The 20,525-nt window shown below is 36.1% G+C and overlaps 1 protein-coding gene across 1 annotated transcript; it reads left to right on the plus strand.

Moving 5' to 3' along the window:
• Positions 1–7,459: 7,459 nt before the first annotated feature.
• On the plus strand, positions 7,460–13,075 carry LOC145048955 (asparagine synthetase [glutamine-hydrolyzing] 2). Its single transcript, XM_078997611.1, has 14 exons — positions 7,460–7,692; positions 8,549–8,687; positions 8,856–8,951; positions 9,109–9,250; positions 9,327–9,422; positions 9,540–9,634; positions 9,697–9,858; positions 10,112–10,192; positions 10,658–10,879; positions 11,109–11,243; positions 11,673–11,753; positions 12,126–12,212; positions 12,377–12,484; positions 12,635–13,075. The coding sequence occupies exons 1-14, from the start codon at positions 7,613–7,615 to the stop codon at positions 12,821–12,823; spliced, it is 1,713 nt and encodes a 570-aa protein (XP_078853737.1). The 5' UTR covers positions 7,460–7,612; the 3' UTR covers positions 12,824–13,075.
• The last annotated feature ends 7,450 nt before the right edge of the window (positions 13,076–20,525 follow it).

Below are 20,525 nucleotides of genomic sequence, written 5' to 3' on the forward strand. Positions count from 1 at the left end.
CTAGAGAAAAGGTGAAGATACTAAGGAACAAGGAAATACCTTTGGTGAAGGTATAATGGGAGCATCGGAAGGGATCCGAATGGACGTGGGAGGCAGAGGCAGAAATGCGAGAACATTATCCAGGACTATTCACCGCAGCAGACTTCGAGGATGAAGTCTAGTCCAAGTGGGGGAGAATTGTAACGTCCTGATTCCAGGTATAAATTTAATTAAAGAATAATTGGTCTTATGACCTACTCGGCGAGTTGGTTGCCCTACTCGCCAAGTAGCAGTGGGAATGGAACGCGTGTTTAGTGACCTACTCGGCGAGTCCACCAAGGGACTCGGCGAGTAGGAGCTGGCAGATGAAACCCTAAATTTTGGGGTTTTACACCCTATTTAAAGGATCATTGGCCTCCACCAGCCTCCCCTTATGCCTCTTGTCCCTCTCAAACCCTAAAACGTGTGTGTATGTGTGTGTGTGTGTTCTTTGGTGTCCAAGCTTGAAGGAGTAACCTTGGAAGGAAGCATTTGAAGAAGCAAGGAAAAGCAAGGCCAGGAGCTCGGGAAAACTAAGGGATTGCATCAGACATCACTCTTTGGAAGGTAATAGGCTATTCCTTAAGCCCTTTTCACTTTGAACCTCCCTTGGATGGGTGTTATGAAGGACTCTCCATGTTTAAGCTAAAATCTAAAGTCATAACTTCAGATCTGGACTTCCCTTGACCTCTAGATCCATAAAGTTCCCAGATTGTGCAAGGTTGAAAGCCTCCCAAGGTGTAAAACTCCATTAAAGAGCTTAGATTGATCATTTCGGGCCTTTAGAGCCTTGCATGTACGTAAAGATTGCAACTTTATGTAATAAACGTGCCTTAGGATCTTGGATCTGTAGTTTGGGGCCTTGCCATGGCTTAAAGAGCATCTGCATGGACTCAGCGAGTTGATTAAGGGACTCGGTGAGTCTGTTGAAGATGGCCATGAACTCGGCGAGTTGGATGAACAACTCGGCGAGTTCGTTGAAGATTGCCATGAACTCGGCGAGTGTTAGAAAACTCAGCGAGTTGGCTAGGGTTTCTCGCAAAATCTTGGCCGCATATTAACTCGATGAGTTAAAAGGAGACCTCGACGAGCAAGTCGAGGATTCCACGACTTCTCGAACTCAGGAAGAACTCGGCGAGTCGGCGACCTGCACTCGGTGAGTTGAGTCAACATAGACTGTTGACTCTGACTATGGACTTTGACTTGGACCAAGGGGTTGACCAATTGAATTCTATGGGTTTCTAGGATTGGGAGATTTATGAAAAAGGTCGTGTGGTACTTTTAGGTGGTGAAGGTCGTGTTGGACCCGGGAGTTGAGCTTTCTTATTTCCGATGACAGTTGCGAGGTGACTTATCCTCACTATATTAAGGGGTCTAAGGCACCAAGGTCGGCCCATTGGATTTGATATCTTAGTAATTATTATTATGTTGAGTTTGAGTTAGTAATGCATGCCAGTTGATGTGCTAGTCGGGTAGATCTGTAGGATTGCCTGTGATACTGATTGATTACCCGTATGTGCATTTATCTGTTACATGTCGACATATTATGTGGGGTGGGTTGAGGTTGGACTGCTCCGTGCGGTAGTCAACAAACCCGAGAGCATTCCAGATACGAGCTGAGGGCCCGGTAGGCATTCCAGACTCGTACTGAGGGCTCGATGGCATTCCAGATATGAGCAGAGGGCCCGGTAGGCATTCTAGACTCGTACTGAGGGCCCAGGGGTAGTCCAGCTTGTAAAGCTGTGGACCCAGTGCATGTTGTTCTGTTTTTGATTGATATGATATGCTAATGTTGATATTGCTATATGGACTGTATGTGTATCGGTATTTTGGGGGTAACTCACTAAGCTCTCGGACTTACAGTTTCAGTTTATTGTTTCAGGTACCTCAGGGGATCGCGGCAAGGCGAAGGCATGATCATACAACTCCTCCTATTGTGTTATGTTTTTGGGAAAACTCTGATATAAATGTATTTTGAAAACAAAGTTGTAATGTTTTGATGAATTCGACGTGTTTTTGAAAATTTAAATTTGCCTTCAATTTTGAGTGTTACATTCATACTTGAATTTGGATTTGTCATGAGGATATGGTTCCAGATCTGGACACCTCTAGGTCTTCAATGACATAAAGTTGCTCCCTTTACCTAGTCTAGGCCCTTTCCACGTTCTAAGTATTTTATGAACCCTAACTTTAGTGTTTTAGCCATTTGTGGCCATGCATGCACGTAAAGTTTTCAACTTTACGTGGTATTTCGGTCTTAAGGGACTGGATCTATAGTTTGGAAGTTTGGATTCAACTAGAAGGGCTGATTATGTTAAGACAAGGGAAAACTTGACAAGTTGCCCTGGCGACTCGGCGAGTTGGAGCGGGTTTCCCGTTTTCGGTCTACAGAGTAAACTCGGAGAGTTGATAAGATAACCCGACGAGTTAGATCGGGTTTTCCCCGTTTTTGATATGACTAGTAACTCAACGAGTTGATGAGACAACTCGGCGAGTTGGTTAGGGTTTTCCCTGATTTTCTGGACTCTGAAGGTACTCGACGAGTTGCTAATGCACTCAACGAGATGGGGTCAACATTGACTGTTGACGTGGAATTTGGCCAGGGTTGACAAAGTTTGACTTCAAGGGTATTTATGGTATTTTGGGATTTTGACAAGTTAATCACATGATGGTTATAGGCAGTTGAGTTGGATCTTCGCATTGGGACTTATCAGATTCTATCTTATCAGTTCAGTATTCTTGAGAGGTGAGTCTCCTCACCATACTAATGGGTCGAAGGCACTAAGGCCGACCCATTTTATGATATATGGTACACTAGTTGAAGTAGTGTTGTGTGGCATGTTAGCTGGTTATGTGCTAGGAGGTATGCTAGTTGTATATGTTATATGCTTGTATGGAAGACCATGGGAGAGCCCATAGTACCTGGATGTAAGACCATGTGGAGAGCTTATGACTTTCCTATTAAAGACCATGGGAGAGCCCATAACACTTGGATGTAAGACCATGTGGAGAGCCCATTGGTTTCTTATTCAAGACCATGGGGAGCCCATGGTACTTAGGTGTAAGACCATGTAGGGAGCCCATGACATCCTGGAATAAGACCCTGGGGTGAGCCCACGACATCGCTATATGTTGTATGCATCGCTTGTATGGTTTATGTAACTTTTATAGCCAATATGGATTATGTGATTATGTGGATTGCCGGGGGGAGGGGGTGCTCTGGGTAACTCACTAAGCATTAGCTTACAATTTGTTGAATTGTTTCAGGTACTTCTGAGCCTAAGGGAAAGGACAAGGCTTGATGGCGCGACATGCATTCTCTAGCATTTGATTTGATGGGACACTCTGATATTTGAAATAAAAATTATTGATGTTATGAAACTGAAAACAATTCTTCTTTAGATTTGTGCTTTATTGGAAATGTTTGACTATTTAAAAATAAAAATTTTCTTTTGAAAAATTTAGGCCGTTACATCATAATGATTATCGAGCATAAAGATCTTTTATTTACTTGGATGAAGTCGTTGGTTAGGCTCAAGCTCTCCTGGAAGTCTTATTCTCAATTTTCTTTTCTTCTAAAGAAAACTTAACATGACATGCGTTTTTGGGTGGTAAAACAACCGACTAAAGGCTCACATATAGAGTAGAGGGGTGTGTAGGGTTTATGTAAGTTTAAGGTCATGTCTTGGAGGGATACGAATCATATGTTGCCTGTATCTTAAGAAAAACTATTTTTTACTTTTGGTCCTTGAATTGGTTGGAGGCCATTCCCCTAAACTTGTTTTCTCTAACATTATGGACACTTTATGAACTCACAAAAGACCTCCCTTGAGTTATCTTATTTCAAATTTAATTAATTTTATTTAATTTATGTTTTTTTTCCTTTTATACATTTAGCCCATTTTACTTTTATATCTTAGGTTAATATTATTCTGATTACTTTAGTTTATGTTTTTGGTCTTCAATAACTAATTTAAAATATCCAATTCTTAATTGATTTGTTATTAAATGATCCATATGATTTACCAAAACTCACAAACTTAAATCCATATGATTTACCAAAAATCACAAACTTAAATAAACATAGTCTTAGTTATTCTCTTTTAATATTTTAACAATAATCAAGTATATTCAGTTAAATAGTTATTTTTAAAACTCCTAACCATGAACTTAGGTGTCACGTATACATCTCTTGTTTTTTTTTTAAATGTTTTATTACAAAATTCATATTATTTTTTGTTTTTTAATGTTTTATTACAAAATTCATATTATTTTTTCTTCTTGGTACGTACCATTACAAATTTATATTTTATTACAAAGTTAATTTTATTTTTTGTTTTTGATATGTATTATTACAAATTTGAATCGACAAACATTATTGGTAGCTAAACAAATTGGTATTAATTATACTTGCTATGGTACTCTTTACGAAATTTATATACCAACAATAGATGGTATCTTACATGGTATGGGAAAAAAAGAATTGGTATTGTATCATTTTCACATTTATTTTTTTAACCTTAGAAACTTATGATTTGGTTGTTGCAAGTAGACACAACCAAAAAGATAAAAAGATTGATCCCGCAAAAAGAACCGAGATCGAACAGGCTTAGAACGAGACCAAACCAAAAAAGTATATGCCTGAAAAAAGATTGGACTAAATAAAAGACTAGTAGAAAGTGGTATAAAAAAGACAGGTTCGTTCTGAGTCTAGTCCAATAAAACTCCATTCGGTCCGAGCCCGATTTGAGAAATGACTAAAAGTCAATTTAAATCATAACATTTTTGTGCTAATCACACATTACCTAACATCTTTATTTATTATTATTATTATTTTTATTTTTAATGTATCACTTTGGTGTTAACCACATATTTGTTAATAGAAAAACAAAACTGAAACAATAAATGAAACGGAACCGATAAACCCTAAGGTTGCGTTTAGTTACGGAAAAACAATTTTCATTTTCTGTTTTTTGTTTTCCCTTTTCAGTTTTTATTTTCCGTTTCCGGTAGGGATGAACAAAAACCAAACCGAATAATAAAAAACCAAAAAAACCGACATAACCGAAACCGAAAAACCGAACCAAAGCAATAACCGACGGTTTTTGTTTGAATTTTACAAAAAACTGAAAAATAACGGTTTAGTTCGGTTTTGACGTATAAAACCGCCCATAAAAACCAAACCGGCCCACATATAAGTATTATTTATTATGTTTTAAACTGTTAGTTTTAGACTTTAGACTTTATAATTTTAGTACTTTATATTTGTTTTCAACAAACTCTTAATGGTGTTAAACTATGATCTTTTGAATACTTTTATCCGTTTAGAATATTAGAATCCGTACTCTTTATTTTAGTATATTTAAAGTATTTGCGATACTATTTATTGCAACGTACTTTCACTAGGTTTGAATTCAAAAACTAGAAACAAAAAATGAGCTCATATACCCACGGTTTAAAATCGAAAACCCATGAACCCAACCCGGAAAACCGAAAAACCGAACCATGCAAAAGCTGAACCTATATGGGCTTAAAAACCGAAAAACCGACTTTCTACGGTTTGGTTTGGTTTTAGCCAAAAACTGACCCATGCTTATCCCTAGTTTTTGGTTTTCATTGGAAAATTTAGAAAATGCGTTTAGTTAAAACATATTCATTTTTCATTTTCAGTTTTAGAAAATTAGAAAACGTATTTAGATATGTAATTTTCTATCGGTTTTCATTTTTAGAAAACGATAACAGTGGTAGGGTGGGTGTGGGGACGGTGACGGTGGCGGGGGCAGTGGTGGTGTTGATGATGGCGATGGTGGTGGTAGTGGTGGCGGTGGCAACAGGGTGGCGGCGATGGTGGTGATGACAGGCGGTGGTGGTGGCAGCAGCAATTGTGGCAGTGGTGGTGATGACGGTGGTGGTGGTGCTGGTGATGGGGTAATGGTGGTGCTGATGGTGATGGTAATGGTAGGTCGGTGATTGTGATAGTTGTGTTATGTGTGTGTGCGCGCGTGAGTTTGTGTGTGTGTGTGTGTGTGTGTGTTTGTGGGGGTGGGGATGTGTGTGTGTGTTTGTGGAGGTTGGTGTGTGTGTGTGTGGGGGGGGGGGGGTTGTGTTTGTGGGGGTTGGTGTATGTGTTTGTAGGTATGTGTGGGTGAGTCTGTGTGTGTGTGTAGTGGGGAGGGGGTTGGTGTGTGTGTGTGTTTGTGGGGAGTAGGGTGGGGGTGGGTTTAGGAGTGAGTGTAGGTAGGTAGGATGTGGTGGGTTGGAGGTATTAAGGTGATGGTAGGTAGAGGTGGATAGAGTGAGAGTGAGTGTTTATATTTTAGAAAAATTTTGGAATTAGTTAAACGTGGAAAACAATGATTATCAGTTTTCCAAAAATTTCCAACTTCTTTGTAATTTAAAAAAATATAAAATTTTCATTTTTCGTGAAAAATTTAGTAAAATAGACGAACTAAACGTGTTTTCAAAATTTTCATTTTTCTTAGAAATTTTTTTTGGAAAACGGTTCATTTTTCCGCAACTAAACACACCCTAAACTGGATGGAAAAAGACATGCAAATACCATGCCAAAATAAGACTAATTCAAAAAAGAGAAATTAAATATATTCCTATATTTTTCTTATATCCATACTTTTACCCATATTAAATGATGACAAATGTATTTAAGTATTATTAATTTATTAAAAGATAGAATGATGAGTATGAACGAAAAAATATTTAATTTATTTGAGGGAAAAAATTCATAACCATTCTAATACCAAACCATTTCAAAAGTGGTATTTTTTTTTTCAAAAGAGGGTAAGACTATTCGGAGTGGGCTAAAAACCCCTGTATGGAAGCTTAGGTGGCATTCCAAAAGACTCGTGAACACTGCCCCAAGTGCTAGTGGTTTGACTGTGGAGTGGATGCAAAGACAAACAAAGACACCCAATGAGATTAAAGATGTGTAAGATTCAAATATTTTGTGGGTTGTGATTTTGTAGCCCTTAAAAACAATTAAAAAAAAGATTTTCAATTTAAATTAACCTCTATATATACGGATACGTTACACATATTTTTACATACAACAAACACATATTCCTGTAAAATGGATAATTTTTCAAGTTCAATTTTCTATGTTTTTTTATGTTTTTTTAGTAATTTAGTTTTAATTTTTAAGTTTTTTTATTTTAGTTTAGGTGTAATTTTTATATATTTTTTAATTAATATAACGTGGTTTTAATTAATACTATAAAATATTTATTTATATTGTAAATTGTGTTTTTTATTTAATTTAATATTAAAAAAGTAATAATAAATAAAATAGTGTGGAGTGGGTTTGGTTATTGGGTAAAACACTAAAACCCGAACAACTAGAAAATTGAAATAAAAATAATAAAATCTTGGTAAGAAATTGGAAGGAATCTATTCTGAAGTCCGAGCTGCAGTAAAACCAACGGCCCTGATTAATCGAATCGGTTTTACATATTCAGCGCAGCCAGGCCTCCGTTTCTTTACTCACTGTCTCCACGATTCTCCTCTGCATGCCCTTGTGCAATACCTAATCTGTGTAGATTCTAAAGCCATTTTTGATTGATTTTAGAAGCTTCCAGACGCCATGTGTGGAATACTCGCGGTATTTGGTTGTGTGGATTGCTCTCAGGCCAAGAGAGCCAGAATCATCGAACTTTCTAGACGGTAATGTCATCTTTATCACCATTTTTAGTTATTTATTCTTTTCGGTTGATGCAATCGGCTACTATTGTCCATCATTAATCAAATCCGGCTATTGTATATTATCTTTTTCATATTTCTGGATTTTGTTTGTTGGCATTTGCCTCATTTACGACGAATTTATGTTGAATTTTTTGTTTTTGTGAGATGATGAGAACTATATCTCACTATGTGATGAAGAACAGGATAAATTTCGTGTAAACTGTAACACTTGGGGCCTCAGATTTTATGGTATTAATGTTATCCAAAAAAATTGGAAAAATGGAAGCTAAGGGAGTAAGGGATGATGTATTTGGTGGGTGACCAGAAGTCCAGAATTAATATAGTCTTAATCTTAGGCCCAGTTATTGGATTGGCATCACTGAACTCCTATATCCATGGAAATCATATTATAATTTTTTTTACAAGTAATTGAATCTAACTTTAGTCTTATGTTCATGTAATCTATAAACATTAATATCTTTGTATATCTAAATGAGCTTCATACGCATTTGCTTAATCATCTTTTAATCCCATATTAATCTCTACTTTGATGATTTGTAAAACAGTAAATATCAAACATATGATTGACCAAAATCACATCTTTTGAATGCTCATTTTCATATCCCAATCTAGAGTTAAGGTCATCAAACCCACCATTCCCTTGAAGAACAACACTCTCAATAACCTATATGCTTTTCTTCTAAAAGAGTCAAAATGACTATTGGCTATGTATGATTTTGTAAAAAATTAAAACACATTAGATAAGTTGTCAATTATTGATTCCCCTCTTTATGTTTTTTTTTTTTTTTTTTTTTTTTTTTTTTGTTCATTGTGTCAGATTGCGCCATAGAGGTCCAGACTGGAGTGGGCTCCACAGTGAGCAAGACTGTTATCTTGCTCATCAACGGTTAGCAATTGTTGATCCTGCTTCTGGAGATCAACCACTTTACAATGAAGACAAAACGATTATTGTCACGGTAACTGCAATACTTTTTGTCATCAAGACATGTTGATGCAAGTAAACCAGACCAAAAGTCAAAATAGTAGCAACAAAAGTCAATGCATATTTTGTCAACCAATGAATCTCTTTTTTGTAATTCTTGTATAATGAAGCTAACCAAAAGGTTGACTTTTTTGTTTTTTAGGTTAATGGGGAGATATACAACCATAAAGCTTTAAGGGAGAAACTGACATCTCACAAGTTCAACACTGGAAGTGACTGTGAAGTGATTGCCCATCTTGTAAGTACCTTTTATAACTTTAACAGGAATACGTACAAGTTACAAAAAAATCAGATAACATGTCAAGTAAAGAATGATATAAAATGAAATGGCATTTGAATTTTGAACTGTTTGGAATATTTTGTGGTAACTTTAGTTATGTATTATTTACTACTAGTATGAGGAATATGGAGAAGACTTTGTGCACATGTTGGATGGAATGTTCTCTTTTGTGCTTCTGGACACTCGCGATAAAAGTTACATAGCAGCTAGGGATGCTATTGGGATCACCCCACTCTACATGGGCTGGGGCCTTGATGGTATCTATAAATCTTAATACTTAGTATTTCATATTTTCTTTTTTATTTTTTTTTAAACTTTTGACTTCATCTGCAGGTTCTGTGTGGTTTGCTTCAGAAATGAAAGCTTTGAGTGATGACTGTGAACAGTTTATGTCATTTCTTCCTGGCCATATATATTCTAGCAAAGTTGGTATGCATTATTCATCCTTTAATCAAGCATCTATAATTACATTTTTATATCCATAATTCCTAAGTTTACAAGGTTTAATCTTTTGTATTAATATGTATATACACTTTTATGTAACAGGTGGGCTGAGAAGGTGGTATAACCCCACATGGTATTCAGAACGAATTCCTTCAACTCCATATGATCCCCTGCTCCTACGTCATGCCTTTGAAAAGGTTTGTTACTTGTAGAATTACTTTTTTTTTTGAGTAAAATTTTTAATATGAGGTATTTACAGGCTGTAGTGAAGAGGCTAATGACGGATGTGCCCTTTGGTGTACTTCTTTCTGGAGGTCTTGATTCATCTCTTGTTGCTGCTGTTGCTTCACGCCATCTGGCTAATTCAGAAGCTTCCTGGCAGTGGGGATCACAGTTACATACTTTTTGCATTGGATTGAAGGTCAGTTAACATTCTTGATTCTTTCATCTCATTTATTATCCACTTTTTTTTTATTATTATTATTTTTAAGTAAACCTAATTTGATTAATTATCAACAGATATTCCATCAAGGGTCAACCTTTTAGGTTTTTATATAACTTAATTTGATTATCATATATAAAAAATTTCCTAATTAATGTCTTACTTTATCTAATTTGCCTTTTATTTATTTTGGAAATGTTTGTTACTAAATTTGTGGTTTAATTTTTTTTAGGGTTCTCCTGATTTGAGTGCTGCCAGAGAGGTAGCTGATTATCTTGGCACTCGCCACCATGAGTTTTACTTTACTGTCCAGGTAATTCTTATCCAGTAAATCTGTTTATTAGTATTTAATATTCATGTCTTTCTATTACAGTTTTATACTTGAATAATCCACCTAGTTATAGTAAAAAATATTACTAAAAGACAAAGTATAATCTCCTAATAATAACAAAACTAGAAAGTTCATGGTAGATTTTCCAAGCTGCAATACCTTAACAAGAAACATATGATGTAATGGAAAAAAAAATGGAAGTAGGATACAAGCAACGTGCTTTTATTGATTTGTTTGTTATTGTATCTTACATTCAATTCTTTCTATTACAACGTTAAATACTTTAAATAGTTCACCTAACTAAAGCAGTTTTCACTGTTAAGATTTTTCAAAGTATAATAAAAAAAAATACTAAAAGTAGAACGCTAGGTGGATTTTTCAAAATGCAATGCCTTAATAAGCAATGAAAGTAGGTTGCTAAATACTGATGTTGTTAAAATTTATCAGGAAGGAATCGATGCACTGGAAGAGGTGATTTACCATATTGAAACGTATGATGTGACAACTATTAGAGCCAGCACACCCATGTTTCTCATGTCCAGAAAAATCAAGTCTTTGGGAGTAAAAATGGTTCTTTCTGGAGAAGGCTCTGATGAAATCTTTGGTGGCTACTTGTATTTCCACAAGGCACCTAACAAGGAGGAGTTTCACGAGGAAACTTGCCGAAAGGTTCTAATTCATAAAATTTTCAGTTCTTTTGTTATTATATTTCAAAAAATTTAATCGGTTCTCATTATAGCAATGAGAATTGCTTTGTGTTTCAGTAATATTTTTTAAAGTACAATGTCATAATAAGAAGAGATGAAAGAAACATAGTTATTTCTTGCATTTAACCCTTATCATTATTATGATTATCTTTTGATTATGATTCATGCTTTATTATGCTTTATTGATATAGATAAAGGCTCTTCATTTGTTTGATTGTTTGAGGGCAAACAAATCAACTTCAGCATGGGGTCTTGAAGCTCGTGTACCTTTTCTAGATAAGGAATTCATTGATGTTGCAATGAGCATTGACCCTAAGTGGAAAATGGTAAACTAACTTTAACTTTTCTTCATATAACTTTTCATATATTCTCTTACTCTTAGATACCAAAATAATCTTGTAATTCATACTTTGTTATACAACGATCTTCATAAGTCCTTGAATTTTGTTAATTATCATTCCTTAAGCTGGGGGCGTTGTTTTTTCGTTTCATCATGGAATTGATTGGAAGTTTGTAACATGGCCCATTTTTATCAATAAAATTTACAAGGACATAATTTATTATACAACTAGAAACTTTTTTATAGTATAAACCTAATTTTGTTTAATTCTTCAATTTAGTAAACGATAAATTCTATAGTTATATTCAAAATATTAATTAGCATGGGTTGTATTTACAAAATATAAAACACGACATTGAATAAATAATTATACAATTAAATTTCCAAGATTTAATTTGTTGTAATTTTATTATAGATTCAACGTGATATTGGGAGGATTGAGAAGTGGGTCTTGCGCAATGCATTTGATGATGCCGAAAACCCTTATCTGCCGAAGGTATGCTGTTTCATCTGTTTTAGAGTGAATTACATTTTTGGTCCCTTAGCTTTTTGCAGTTTTGAGGCCTATTTCCAATTGTTTTAATGATTTTGTTCAAAAATTGTATTTTTCAATAGTTTTATCTTGCGCTTTTGGTGCCTATAGGAACCAAAATCGTTACAACAATTGAACCGAGTTTGCAATAGGAAACTATATGGGACCAAAACTGAAATTTTGAACAATCTCAGGGACCAATAATGTAATTTACTCTTAATTTTATATCCAAACCCCAAAAGGAACTGTTAGAAATGTTTAACTCTCCAATTATTATTTCATTTGAATTTAAATAAAAAAGTTACAAGTTATAATAGTTGCTTGTCTCTTCAACAGCACATACTTTACAGACAAAAGGAACAATTCAGTGATGGAGTCGGATACAGTTGGATTGATGGTTTGAAGGACCATGCAAACCAACAGGTCAGTCGTTTGTTGTTATTCAGCATTGCTTCTAAGACAAAAGGGCAAAATAGTCATTTACTCTTGAATTCAAATGGTGTATCCATGATGTCAAAAAAGAAAGTCTCAACATTTTATCTGATGAAAAAGAAAAAAAAATGACCCAAAGACAATTGTTTTTGCAGGTTACTGATTCAATGCTAACAAATGCAACTTTTGTTTATCCCGAAAACACCCCTACGACAAAAGAAGGGTACTACTATCGGACAATCTTTGAGAAGTTCTTCCCAAAGGTGGCTTTCTCTTTTCTATTTATGCTTTTGGTAATCTATGACTTGTATAACACACTCAGCATAACCCTAAAGAAAAATAGCCCTAGAAAGATGGGCCAAGTGTTATTATTATTATTATTATTCAGTTTTTTTGTTTGTGATTTGAAACAGAACGCAGCAAGATTAACAGTTCCAGGTGGTCCAAGTGTGGCATGCAGTACGGCTAAAGCGGTGGAGTGGGACGCGTCATGGTCCAAAAATCTTGACCCGTCTGGTCGAGCCGCTCTTGGGGTGCATGAGGCGGCTTATGCTTCTGATGCAACCGAGACCAAGCTCAAGACCGATGGTTTGCTTAGTTAATGCCTCCACAAAATTTATTTATCATCACTCGGTCATATAAATATTTGGTTTTTAACCATTTTTTGCTTCATTTAGGGTTGGAAACTGGTTGTGAAATTTTCGTTTCTGTGGATTTGATTTGCTTTCTTCGACTCATGTTTTGATCAAACTTTTTTTTTTTTTTTTTTTTTTTTTTTTTTTTTTTTTTTTTGTATAATTGTTGGTTTGTTTTAGTATTTATATAAATGGTTGATGCTTATAGAGCTTTTTGTTCTTGTTATTAGTAAAAAAATTGTACATACGTTGTTATTATGTTTGGTTAAACAGAAACTATTATCGCGTATCTTAGTAGCAAAAATAAATTAGGGAAATTCGGTAATCTAACCACAAATAGAGTTGTAGTTAACAAAAGTAAACCATTTTTTATTTTCTTTTGAAAAGTAACCACTTGGTCTTTGAGTCTGGAATGGGCCATTTTGGACACAAAAACCCGCCCCAAACCCAATAATGTAGCCCAATGGTATATATATGGGTTCCACAAAGAAAAATCTGGAAAATACATTTTGGAATATAAAATTATGTGGATCAATTTATTTACATTTCAGACCTAATTTTCAGTATGAAATCATCAAACCAAGTGAATTTTACTTTTTAAGTTGCTTACATTTGATTTTACAAACAACTTAAAGTATTTCAGAGTAGTTTGAAATATGATGATGAGATGATCTAATCTGAAATTTTCCTTTTTTATGTTTTCTTATCGTTGTGGGTGTATAAATTTTCATGTAAGACCTTCCATATTAAGGTCTTTCAACAATTTTTTTGCTATGTTACCAAACAATATTTCATACCATATAGGATTTAATCTTTCAACAGTTGCAAATGTTTATTTATTTATTTTTTAATCAACCTACATGGGTGATGTGAGGGGAATAGAGGTGGGGATTATTTTTAATCAATAAATTAACTTTTCATCCACTTGACATATATTAGTTTTTTAATTAATATATTAACTTTTCCACCAAGCATTGTACATGTGGCATTTGCAATTGGTTTGCAACCACTGATGTGGGTGCTGTTAAGTATCTTAGAGAGTGGTTACAATCGTTTTCTTGATCGGAAATAGTTTTTATAGGCAATTCGGAATGTTATTGTAAGTTCGGGACACGAAGAACGTAGTCCGGGACCTGAAAATCTATTCCAGAATGATGTCCGTAATGAGAATCCATAATAACTATTGTATAATTTTTTCCCCTAATGATGTTTAATAGCCCCTATAGTCCAAAAACGATTTTGCGTGGGCGTTATAAAAAATGGGTTTTATGGACGAAGAAGTTGTATTCCATTTACTGGAGCTTTCAGAATTGTGTCCGATAAAGGTAAAATCTAAAAACAAAAAATTGTAATAATTTTTTTTTTCATTTTTACGGAAATATATTAAAATGTTCTTGGAATTTTGTTTTTTGCAGATAACAAATGTAACGCCCCGTTTCTGGTACATATTTGACCTACCTTTATGCTATTGGTAGTAGTGACTCGATGAGTAGCAACCCTAACTAGTCGAGTAGACGCGAGGTTGGGTCGCGAGTTTAAGTAGTCTACTCGCTGAGTCTGCGCTTGGACTCGACGAGTAGGCCTGTCAGGATAAAACCCTAATTAAAGGGTTTGCACCCTATTTAAAAAACAGTATGAGCTTCAGGTCCAACCTCCATCAACCCCAGAGCATCTCTTTCGAAACACTAATCCCCCTTTTGATGGATTTGAGCTTTCTTAGTGATTTTTAGGGTTTTTGGTGCATTGTCTATCTAGTAGAAGAGTTGGAAGGAAGAATGATCAAGGGAGAAGAGCTAGATCCAAGAGCAACATCAGTTTCTCCTTACTTTCAGGTAATCAAGCTCAAAACTTGACTTGTGGTTTTATAGATTTTCTCCTTTTCCCTTTTATGGAGTCTTGGGGTCAATAAGCTTGATCCTTAAGACTTGGACGTCCCAAACGGATTCATCTTCAGATCTAGACTCTAGAACCGAGTTCATGGCATAAAGATGCAAGATTTATGGCCATTATAGCTCATGCAACCCTTTTCACCTTATTTTGGGTCATTAAAGCTTATACTTCCATGCATGCACGTAAAGTTCATAACTTTACGTGCTAGATCAACCTTAGGAGCCTAAGTCTACCTTCTGGATGAGAGTTGTACACCTGGAATCGAGTTATGGACTTGTACAAGGGGCGACTCAACGAGTTGTTATTGGAACTCGGCGAGTCCGGGGCTGAATCCCCAATTTGTTGTGGTTCAAAGGATCCCAACTGAGTGATAGCAAGGATGTAGACAAGTCCAGAGGAGTGATTCGATGTATTAAGGCATAGCCATAATCTGGAAACCATGGTACTCGAGGAGTGTTAGAACACACTCGGCGAGTCCAAGATAATCTTCTTACCCTCAAGAACCGACTCGACGAGTTGTTCATACAACTTGGCGAGTCATAGACTGGACGTGTTCGTATGATGAAGGAGAACTCGATAAGTTGTTCATACAACTCGGCGAGTCGGATGAAGTTAGATTTGATGTTAGTATCGAAGAAGAACTCGTCGAGTCTTTGCCAAACTCGACGAGTAGAAGCAAGTAGAGGATTAGAAAGGATGATAGGGACTCGGCGAGTTGGCGGCCCAACTTGGCAAGTCCGGTCAACTGAAAGTTGACTTTGACTAGGATGTTGAATTCGACCACGGGTAAAATAGTCATTTTACCCTAAGATTAGTTATCAGTATTTGATTTAGTGGTTATGGGATTTGTATCCTGGAGTTCCGGAGCAACAGTAAGATAGTTTCAGATTTAGTATCTTAGTAGCCAACATTACGAGGTGAGTCTTCCTTCCAGTAGGAACGGGTCTATGACCACAATGCCGACCCGTTTAGTTAGCAGTAGTTCCAGACTTCGGTCCGATGCAGTATTTCAGTGTGTTTGATGTCTTTGTGATTTAAGCATGTCTTTGTGTTATGTGTTCCGGACTTTCCTTTGATGCAGTGTGTAGTATATGTGTTTATGCTAGTAATTATGATTATGATATGTTATGTTCAGTCAGTTCCGGACTTTGGTCTATGATTATGATATGTTATGTTCAGTCAGTTCCGGACTTTGGTCCGGTGCAAAGGGCAAGGCCCTGGTTAGTTCCGGACTTCGATCCGATGCAGTTTCCGGACTTCGGTCTGATGTAGAGGGCAAGTCCCTGGGTAGTTCCGGACTTCGATCCGATGCAGTTTCCGGACTACGGTCTGATGCAGAGGGTAAGGCCCTGGTTAGTTTCGGACTTCGTTCCGATGTAGTTTCCGGACTTCGATCTGATGCAGTGGGCAAGGCCCAGTATTTTCTTTATATGTTATTGCATGGTATGTCGTAGATTGGGGGAGCTCACTAAGCTTTGTGCTTATAGTTTCAGTTTTTGGTTTCAGGTACTTCCGCAAGTAAAGGGAAGAGCTCGGGATGATGGCATGGCACACACCACAACTTCAGTTTATCCTATGTCACACCCCCAAACCGAAACGTTGGAAACGTTCAGGGGCAGATGACGTCATGTAAGTATCACAACACATGCATTATAGTAATCAAAGTACAGCCAACCATTGCATTAACAAGTATAAGTTTTACATAAGTGCTTTAAACATTACATATTCTAACATCAAGGAAATACAAAAGACAAAAGGAGTCGCAGTCCGGTGCTAAGCAGTCTTCTCAAAACTTCGGGGGTGTACCTATCTACTAGAGCCCTGAGAAAACAAGTAGATTTTGAAAGAGTATCAACATAAAGCTACTAAGTTCATAATTATTTTGGTTTTGGAAAAACTGTTCTTTGTTCTTTCAAAAGGTACATTATTTTTCTCCAGAAAACCTTACATATTTTGATATAGTAAGAGTTAGATAAAAATGATTTCTGCTAATTCATCTTGCAAGTACTTAGTGTATACAAATCATATACAATTCAAATCGAACAAACAATCGACTGTGTGGTTCTGCCCCAAACCCACAACCAAACAAGAAATAGGAGATGAGGCGGAAACCATACATTCCACAGTCTATCAAATATTCTTCATACATAACCTGGATGTATAATCTAAAAAATCATGGAATTAATAATGAATGTTTATTAGTTGTTTTATAAACCATCTATTTATAAAATGTCGGTGATTACCCTGGGAAATCCTACATTTAACTTAAGTGAGAATTATTGAATTTCTTGATTTAGGTCAGAACGTATAAGTATCTACCACACTTTTATAAATTAAACATATTTTTCTATTGAAAAACCCTGGCTACCACTAGAAATAGGTTAAGGCTGGGGAAATCCCTTATTTTCCAGGAATACGAGAGGTTTTAGCTTTATTGCATAAATAAAACTAATAAATACGTGGTGAACTAAATCCTGAAGGTATTACTAATACCCTCTAGTAATCAATTCGTTTATTACTTTGAGGTTTGTTCACTTGATTCATTATTACAAAAGTAAATCTTTGTTATCTAGGTTGCAAGTTTTATAACCATACATTTACTTGATATGGAACGAAACAAGGCTAATATCCTTTATGACTTTGTCACCCCAGTCATGTCTGCCTAACTGTAGCTAGTAGTTCAGGTGCAGGATAGTCAGTATGTGACAACCGTCAAATTCTGGTCAATTCAAAGTCAAATAAAGTCAACAAGTCAAACCGGTCAGCTCAACTGACCCTTGTGTACTTGGACTTACGTTCAGTATTTACTAAACAACCCACTATTCTAATAAGAGAACATAAATCGAAAAGTACGTACAACTAGATCTCTTTAACCTAAAAACTTTAGTACGTGGCGAGCCAAACCGATAAAACAATGATGCATACTCAACGGGAGTGTGTAAGATCCTTAAACAAGGCTTAACAGGGTTTACGAACCATGCATTACGGTGCCGGACACTCACAACTGTCCCACACTCGAAACCTCTCTCAATCGTTATCACTCTACCTCTCTCTATTTGAAATCTCTATAAGTATGTGAAATCTCCCTCTAATATCTCTCTGTATTAGAAATCTCTCCAAGAATGTCAAACCTCTCCCAAATCCCTCTAAGCATGTGAAATTTCTCTCAAATATCTCCTTGTATGAGAAATCTCTCCAAGAATGTCTAATCTCTCCCAAATCTCTCCAAGTATGTGAAATCTCTCTCAAATATCTCTCTGTATGAGAAATCTCTCCAAGAATGTCAAATTTCTCCCAAATCTCTCCAAATATGTGAAATCTCTCTCAAATATCTCCTTGTATGAGAAATCTCTCCAAGAATGTCAAATCTCTCCCAAATCTCTCCAAGTGTGAGAAATCTCTCCCAAATCTCTCTCAAAAGTTTCCCTTAACTTTTTGGAATCATTCGGGTCATTCCGACCCTTAACCGGGTCAAAAACGGCTCAAAACGGGGCGAAAACGAGAAAAATAGGCTTTAGGAACCGAAACCAAGAGAGAAGCTTCTTAGGACCCGAAGGTCCTCTTAGGGACTGAGAGCAAGAGGAACCGAACCCTCCTGAGCCGAAGGTCCTCTCGGGGCCGAACCTCGCCCAGGAGGAACCGAAACCGAGAGCAAGAAGCAAGAACCGAAACCGAGAGCAAGAAGCAAGAACCGAAACCGAAAGTAAGAACCGAAAGTACTGTTCATCTAACCGAACCGAAGGTACTGTTCATCCAAACGAACCGAAGGTACTTTTCACTACTGTTCACTACAGTACATTCGGTTCTGACATTCTCGCCTCTTATCCCGAACCGAACCCCAATGACCCTTCGGACCGAACCCTTGCCCATCGCTCTCGCGTCCGACTCGCCCTTCGTTTCCCTCTGTTCGTTTCCGATTCCAACCACAGCGTGGACCGAGCCTCGGCCTAGGGACCGAACCTCGGCCTAGGACCGAGAGGTCTCGCTGGGAACTCTTTTCTTCCCGGTTTTCGCATAGTTTTGCATTTAAGGCCCGTTTTTGAGTATTTTAACGCGGGATTTTCACCCAAAATCATATTTTAACATAATAAACTCTAAATATTCATAATTTAAACATATTTTGATGAAAATCATTATTTAAACAATAAAAATCAAATGGGTGAATTATTAAAGGTGGAGTGTTGACTTTGCCTTATCCAAAGTCACAAGCAACCACCCCACACCCACTCTTTGACTAACCACACCTCTCCACCTTACCTAGGTCACATCAATGTCTTTTCACACTCAATTTACCCTCTTTCCCACGTTTTTGAGTGCTGATTATTCATCCTCTCTCCTCACTTCTCTCATTTGCTCTCATTTCACAAGAAGATCAAACTCTTTCCTCTCTCACTTTCTCTCTCTAGAAATTCGAGATTCAAGGGCTGATCTTGAGTTTTTCCTCCACATTTGGTAAGCATAATCCATTCTCTTTATGATTATCTCATTTATTTCCACTCAAATCATGGATATCTTAGACAAACTCTCTCATAATTGTGTTAGATCTTCGAATCTTCAAGTGATTCTTCAAGTGTTCTTGGGTTGAACACTTATCTTCTTCAACACTTACCTACTGAAATCACTCAAGGTGAGTTCATACCCCTACATTTTCATGTTTTCTCAAGTTTTCAGGGGGGGGGGGGGGGGGGATACAAGTTAAAACACTAAGAACATATCTAAATTTTTCTAACAGCCTTCATCAGAAAAGTTCAACTCCATTCACGGACTGTTTTGGACATCTTAAACATTTTTGTTTTCAAAACTGTACAAGGTGCAAATAGTTCAAGTTTTTAGCTTTAAAATGGCTACTTGCACATCTCCATACGATTTTTCTACAATTTATGGTGATTTTTACAAAACTGCCTATCATTTCAAACAACAATCCGGACCAGTCTGTGATTTTGGACTTTTTCACCCAAGTTAGAGGTCATTATAAATTGTGATAAAAATTATGAGCAAACTAGACACATTTTGTGAACTCTCAGAATTTACGGATCTAGTTTTCGACTTCGTATGATTTTTCTATGATTTTTCCAAAACAGGGCAGAATTGCTAAATTTTACCAACAGCATGTAAATATCATAACACTTTGTATTATGTTGAGCAAAGTGTATAATCATAAGTTTTAATGTTTGAATGTGTTTCCTAGTTAGTTTATCATTATGAACTGAAACTAAGACATTCATATTAAATATTATACATTCATTTTGGAACACGTATTATTTAACTATAAAAAGTATAGTTTGAATATATTTATAACACTAATACATTTCCATAAAAGGGTTCATACATATTATATACATTTTAGATAAACTATAATAGGTATAGTTTATGATACATCACTCTACGCACTCGTACAAGAAGTGTACATTCATATAAGAAAGATTTCTATTTGCACACATTTCACGTAAGTTAATCTATGGTTTGATAAATTCACAACACTAATACATTTCCATAAAAGAATTCATACATATTACATACATTTTAGATAAACTATAATAGGTATAGTTTATGATACATCACTCTACGCACTCGTACAAGAAGGGTACATTCATACAAGAAATATTTATATTCACACACATTTCACGTAAACTTGTTATCCTATATTGTGAGTTCCTCTATCTTTCTCTCTCTCTCTCTCTCCCCGTACGTCCGAGTGCGGGATATAATTCCTGGTAGTTATAATCAGAATCTCCTTGAGGGAGAACGTGATACTTGTATATAGATCTATATTGGGTTT

The sequence above is a fragment of the Lactuca saligna genome, chromosome 5 (genome assembly GCF_052625555.1).
Source record: "Lactuca saligna cultivar CGN05327 chromosome 5, ASM5262555v1, whole genome shotgun sequence".
Lineage (NCBI taxonomy): Eukaryota > Viridiplantae > Streptophyta > Magnoliopsida > Asterales > Asteraceae > Lactuca > Lactuca saligna.

What these genes read in the sequence shown, in the direction of transcription:
- LOC145048955 (XM_078997611.1), top strand. Translation starts at nt 7,613, where the DNA reads ATGTGTGGAATACTCGCGGTATTTGGTTGTGTGGATTGCTCTCAGGCC. An exon ending in ACAAAACGATTATTGTCACG is followed by an intron (nt 8,688 to 8,855) that starts GTAACTGCAATA and finishes TTTGTTTTTTAG; the next exon opens with GTTAATGGGGAGATATACAA. An exon ending in TTGAGAAGTTCTTCCCAAAG is followed by an intron (nt 12,485 to 12,634) that starts GTGGCTTTCTCT and finishes GATTTGAAACAG; the next exon opens with AACGCAGCAAGATTAACAGT.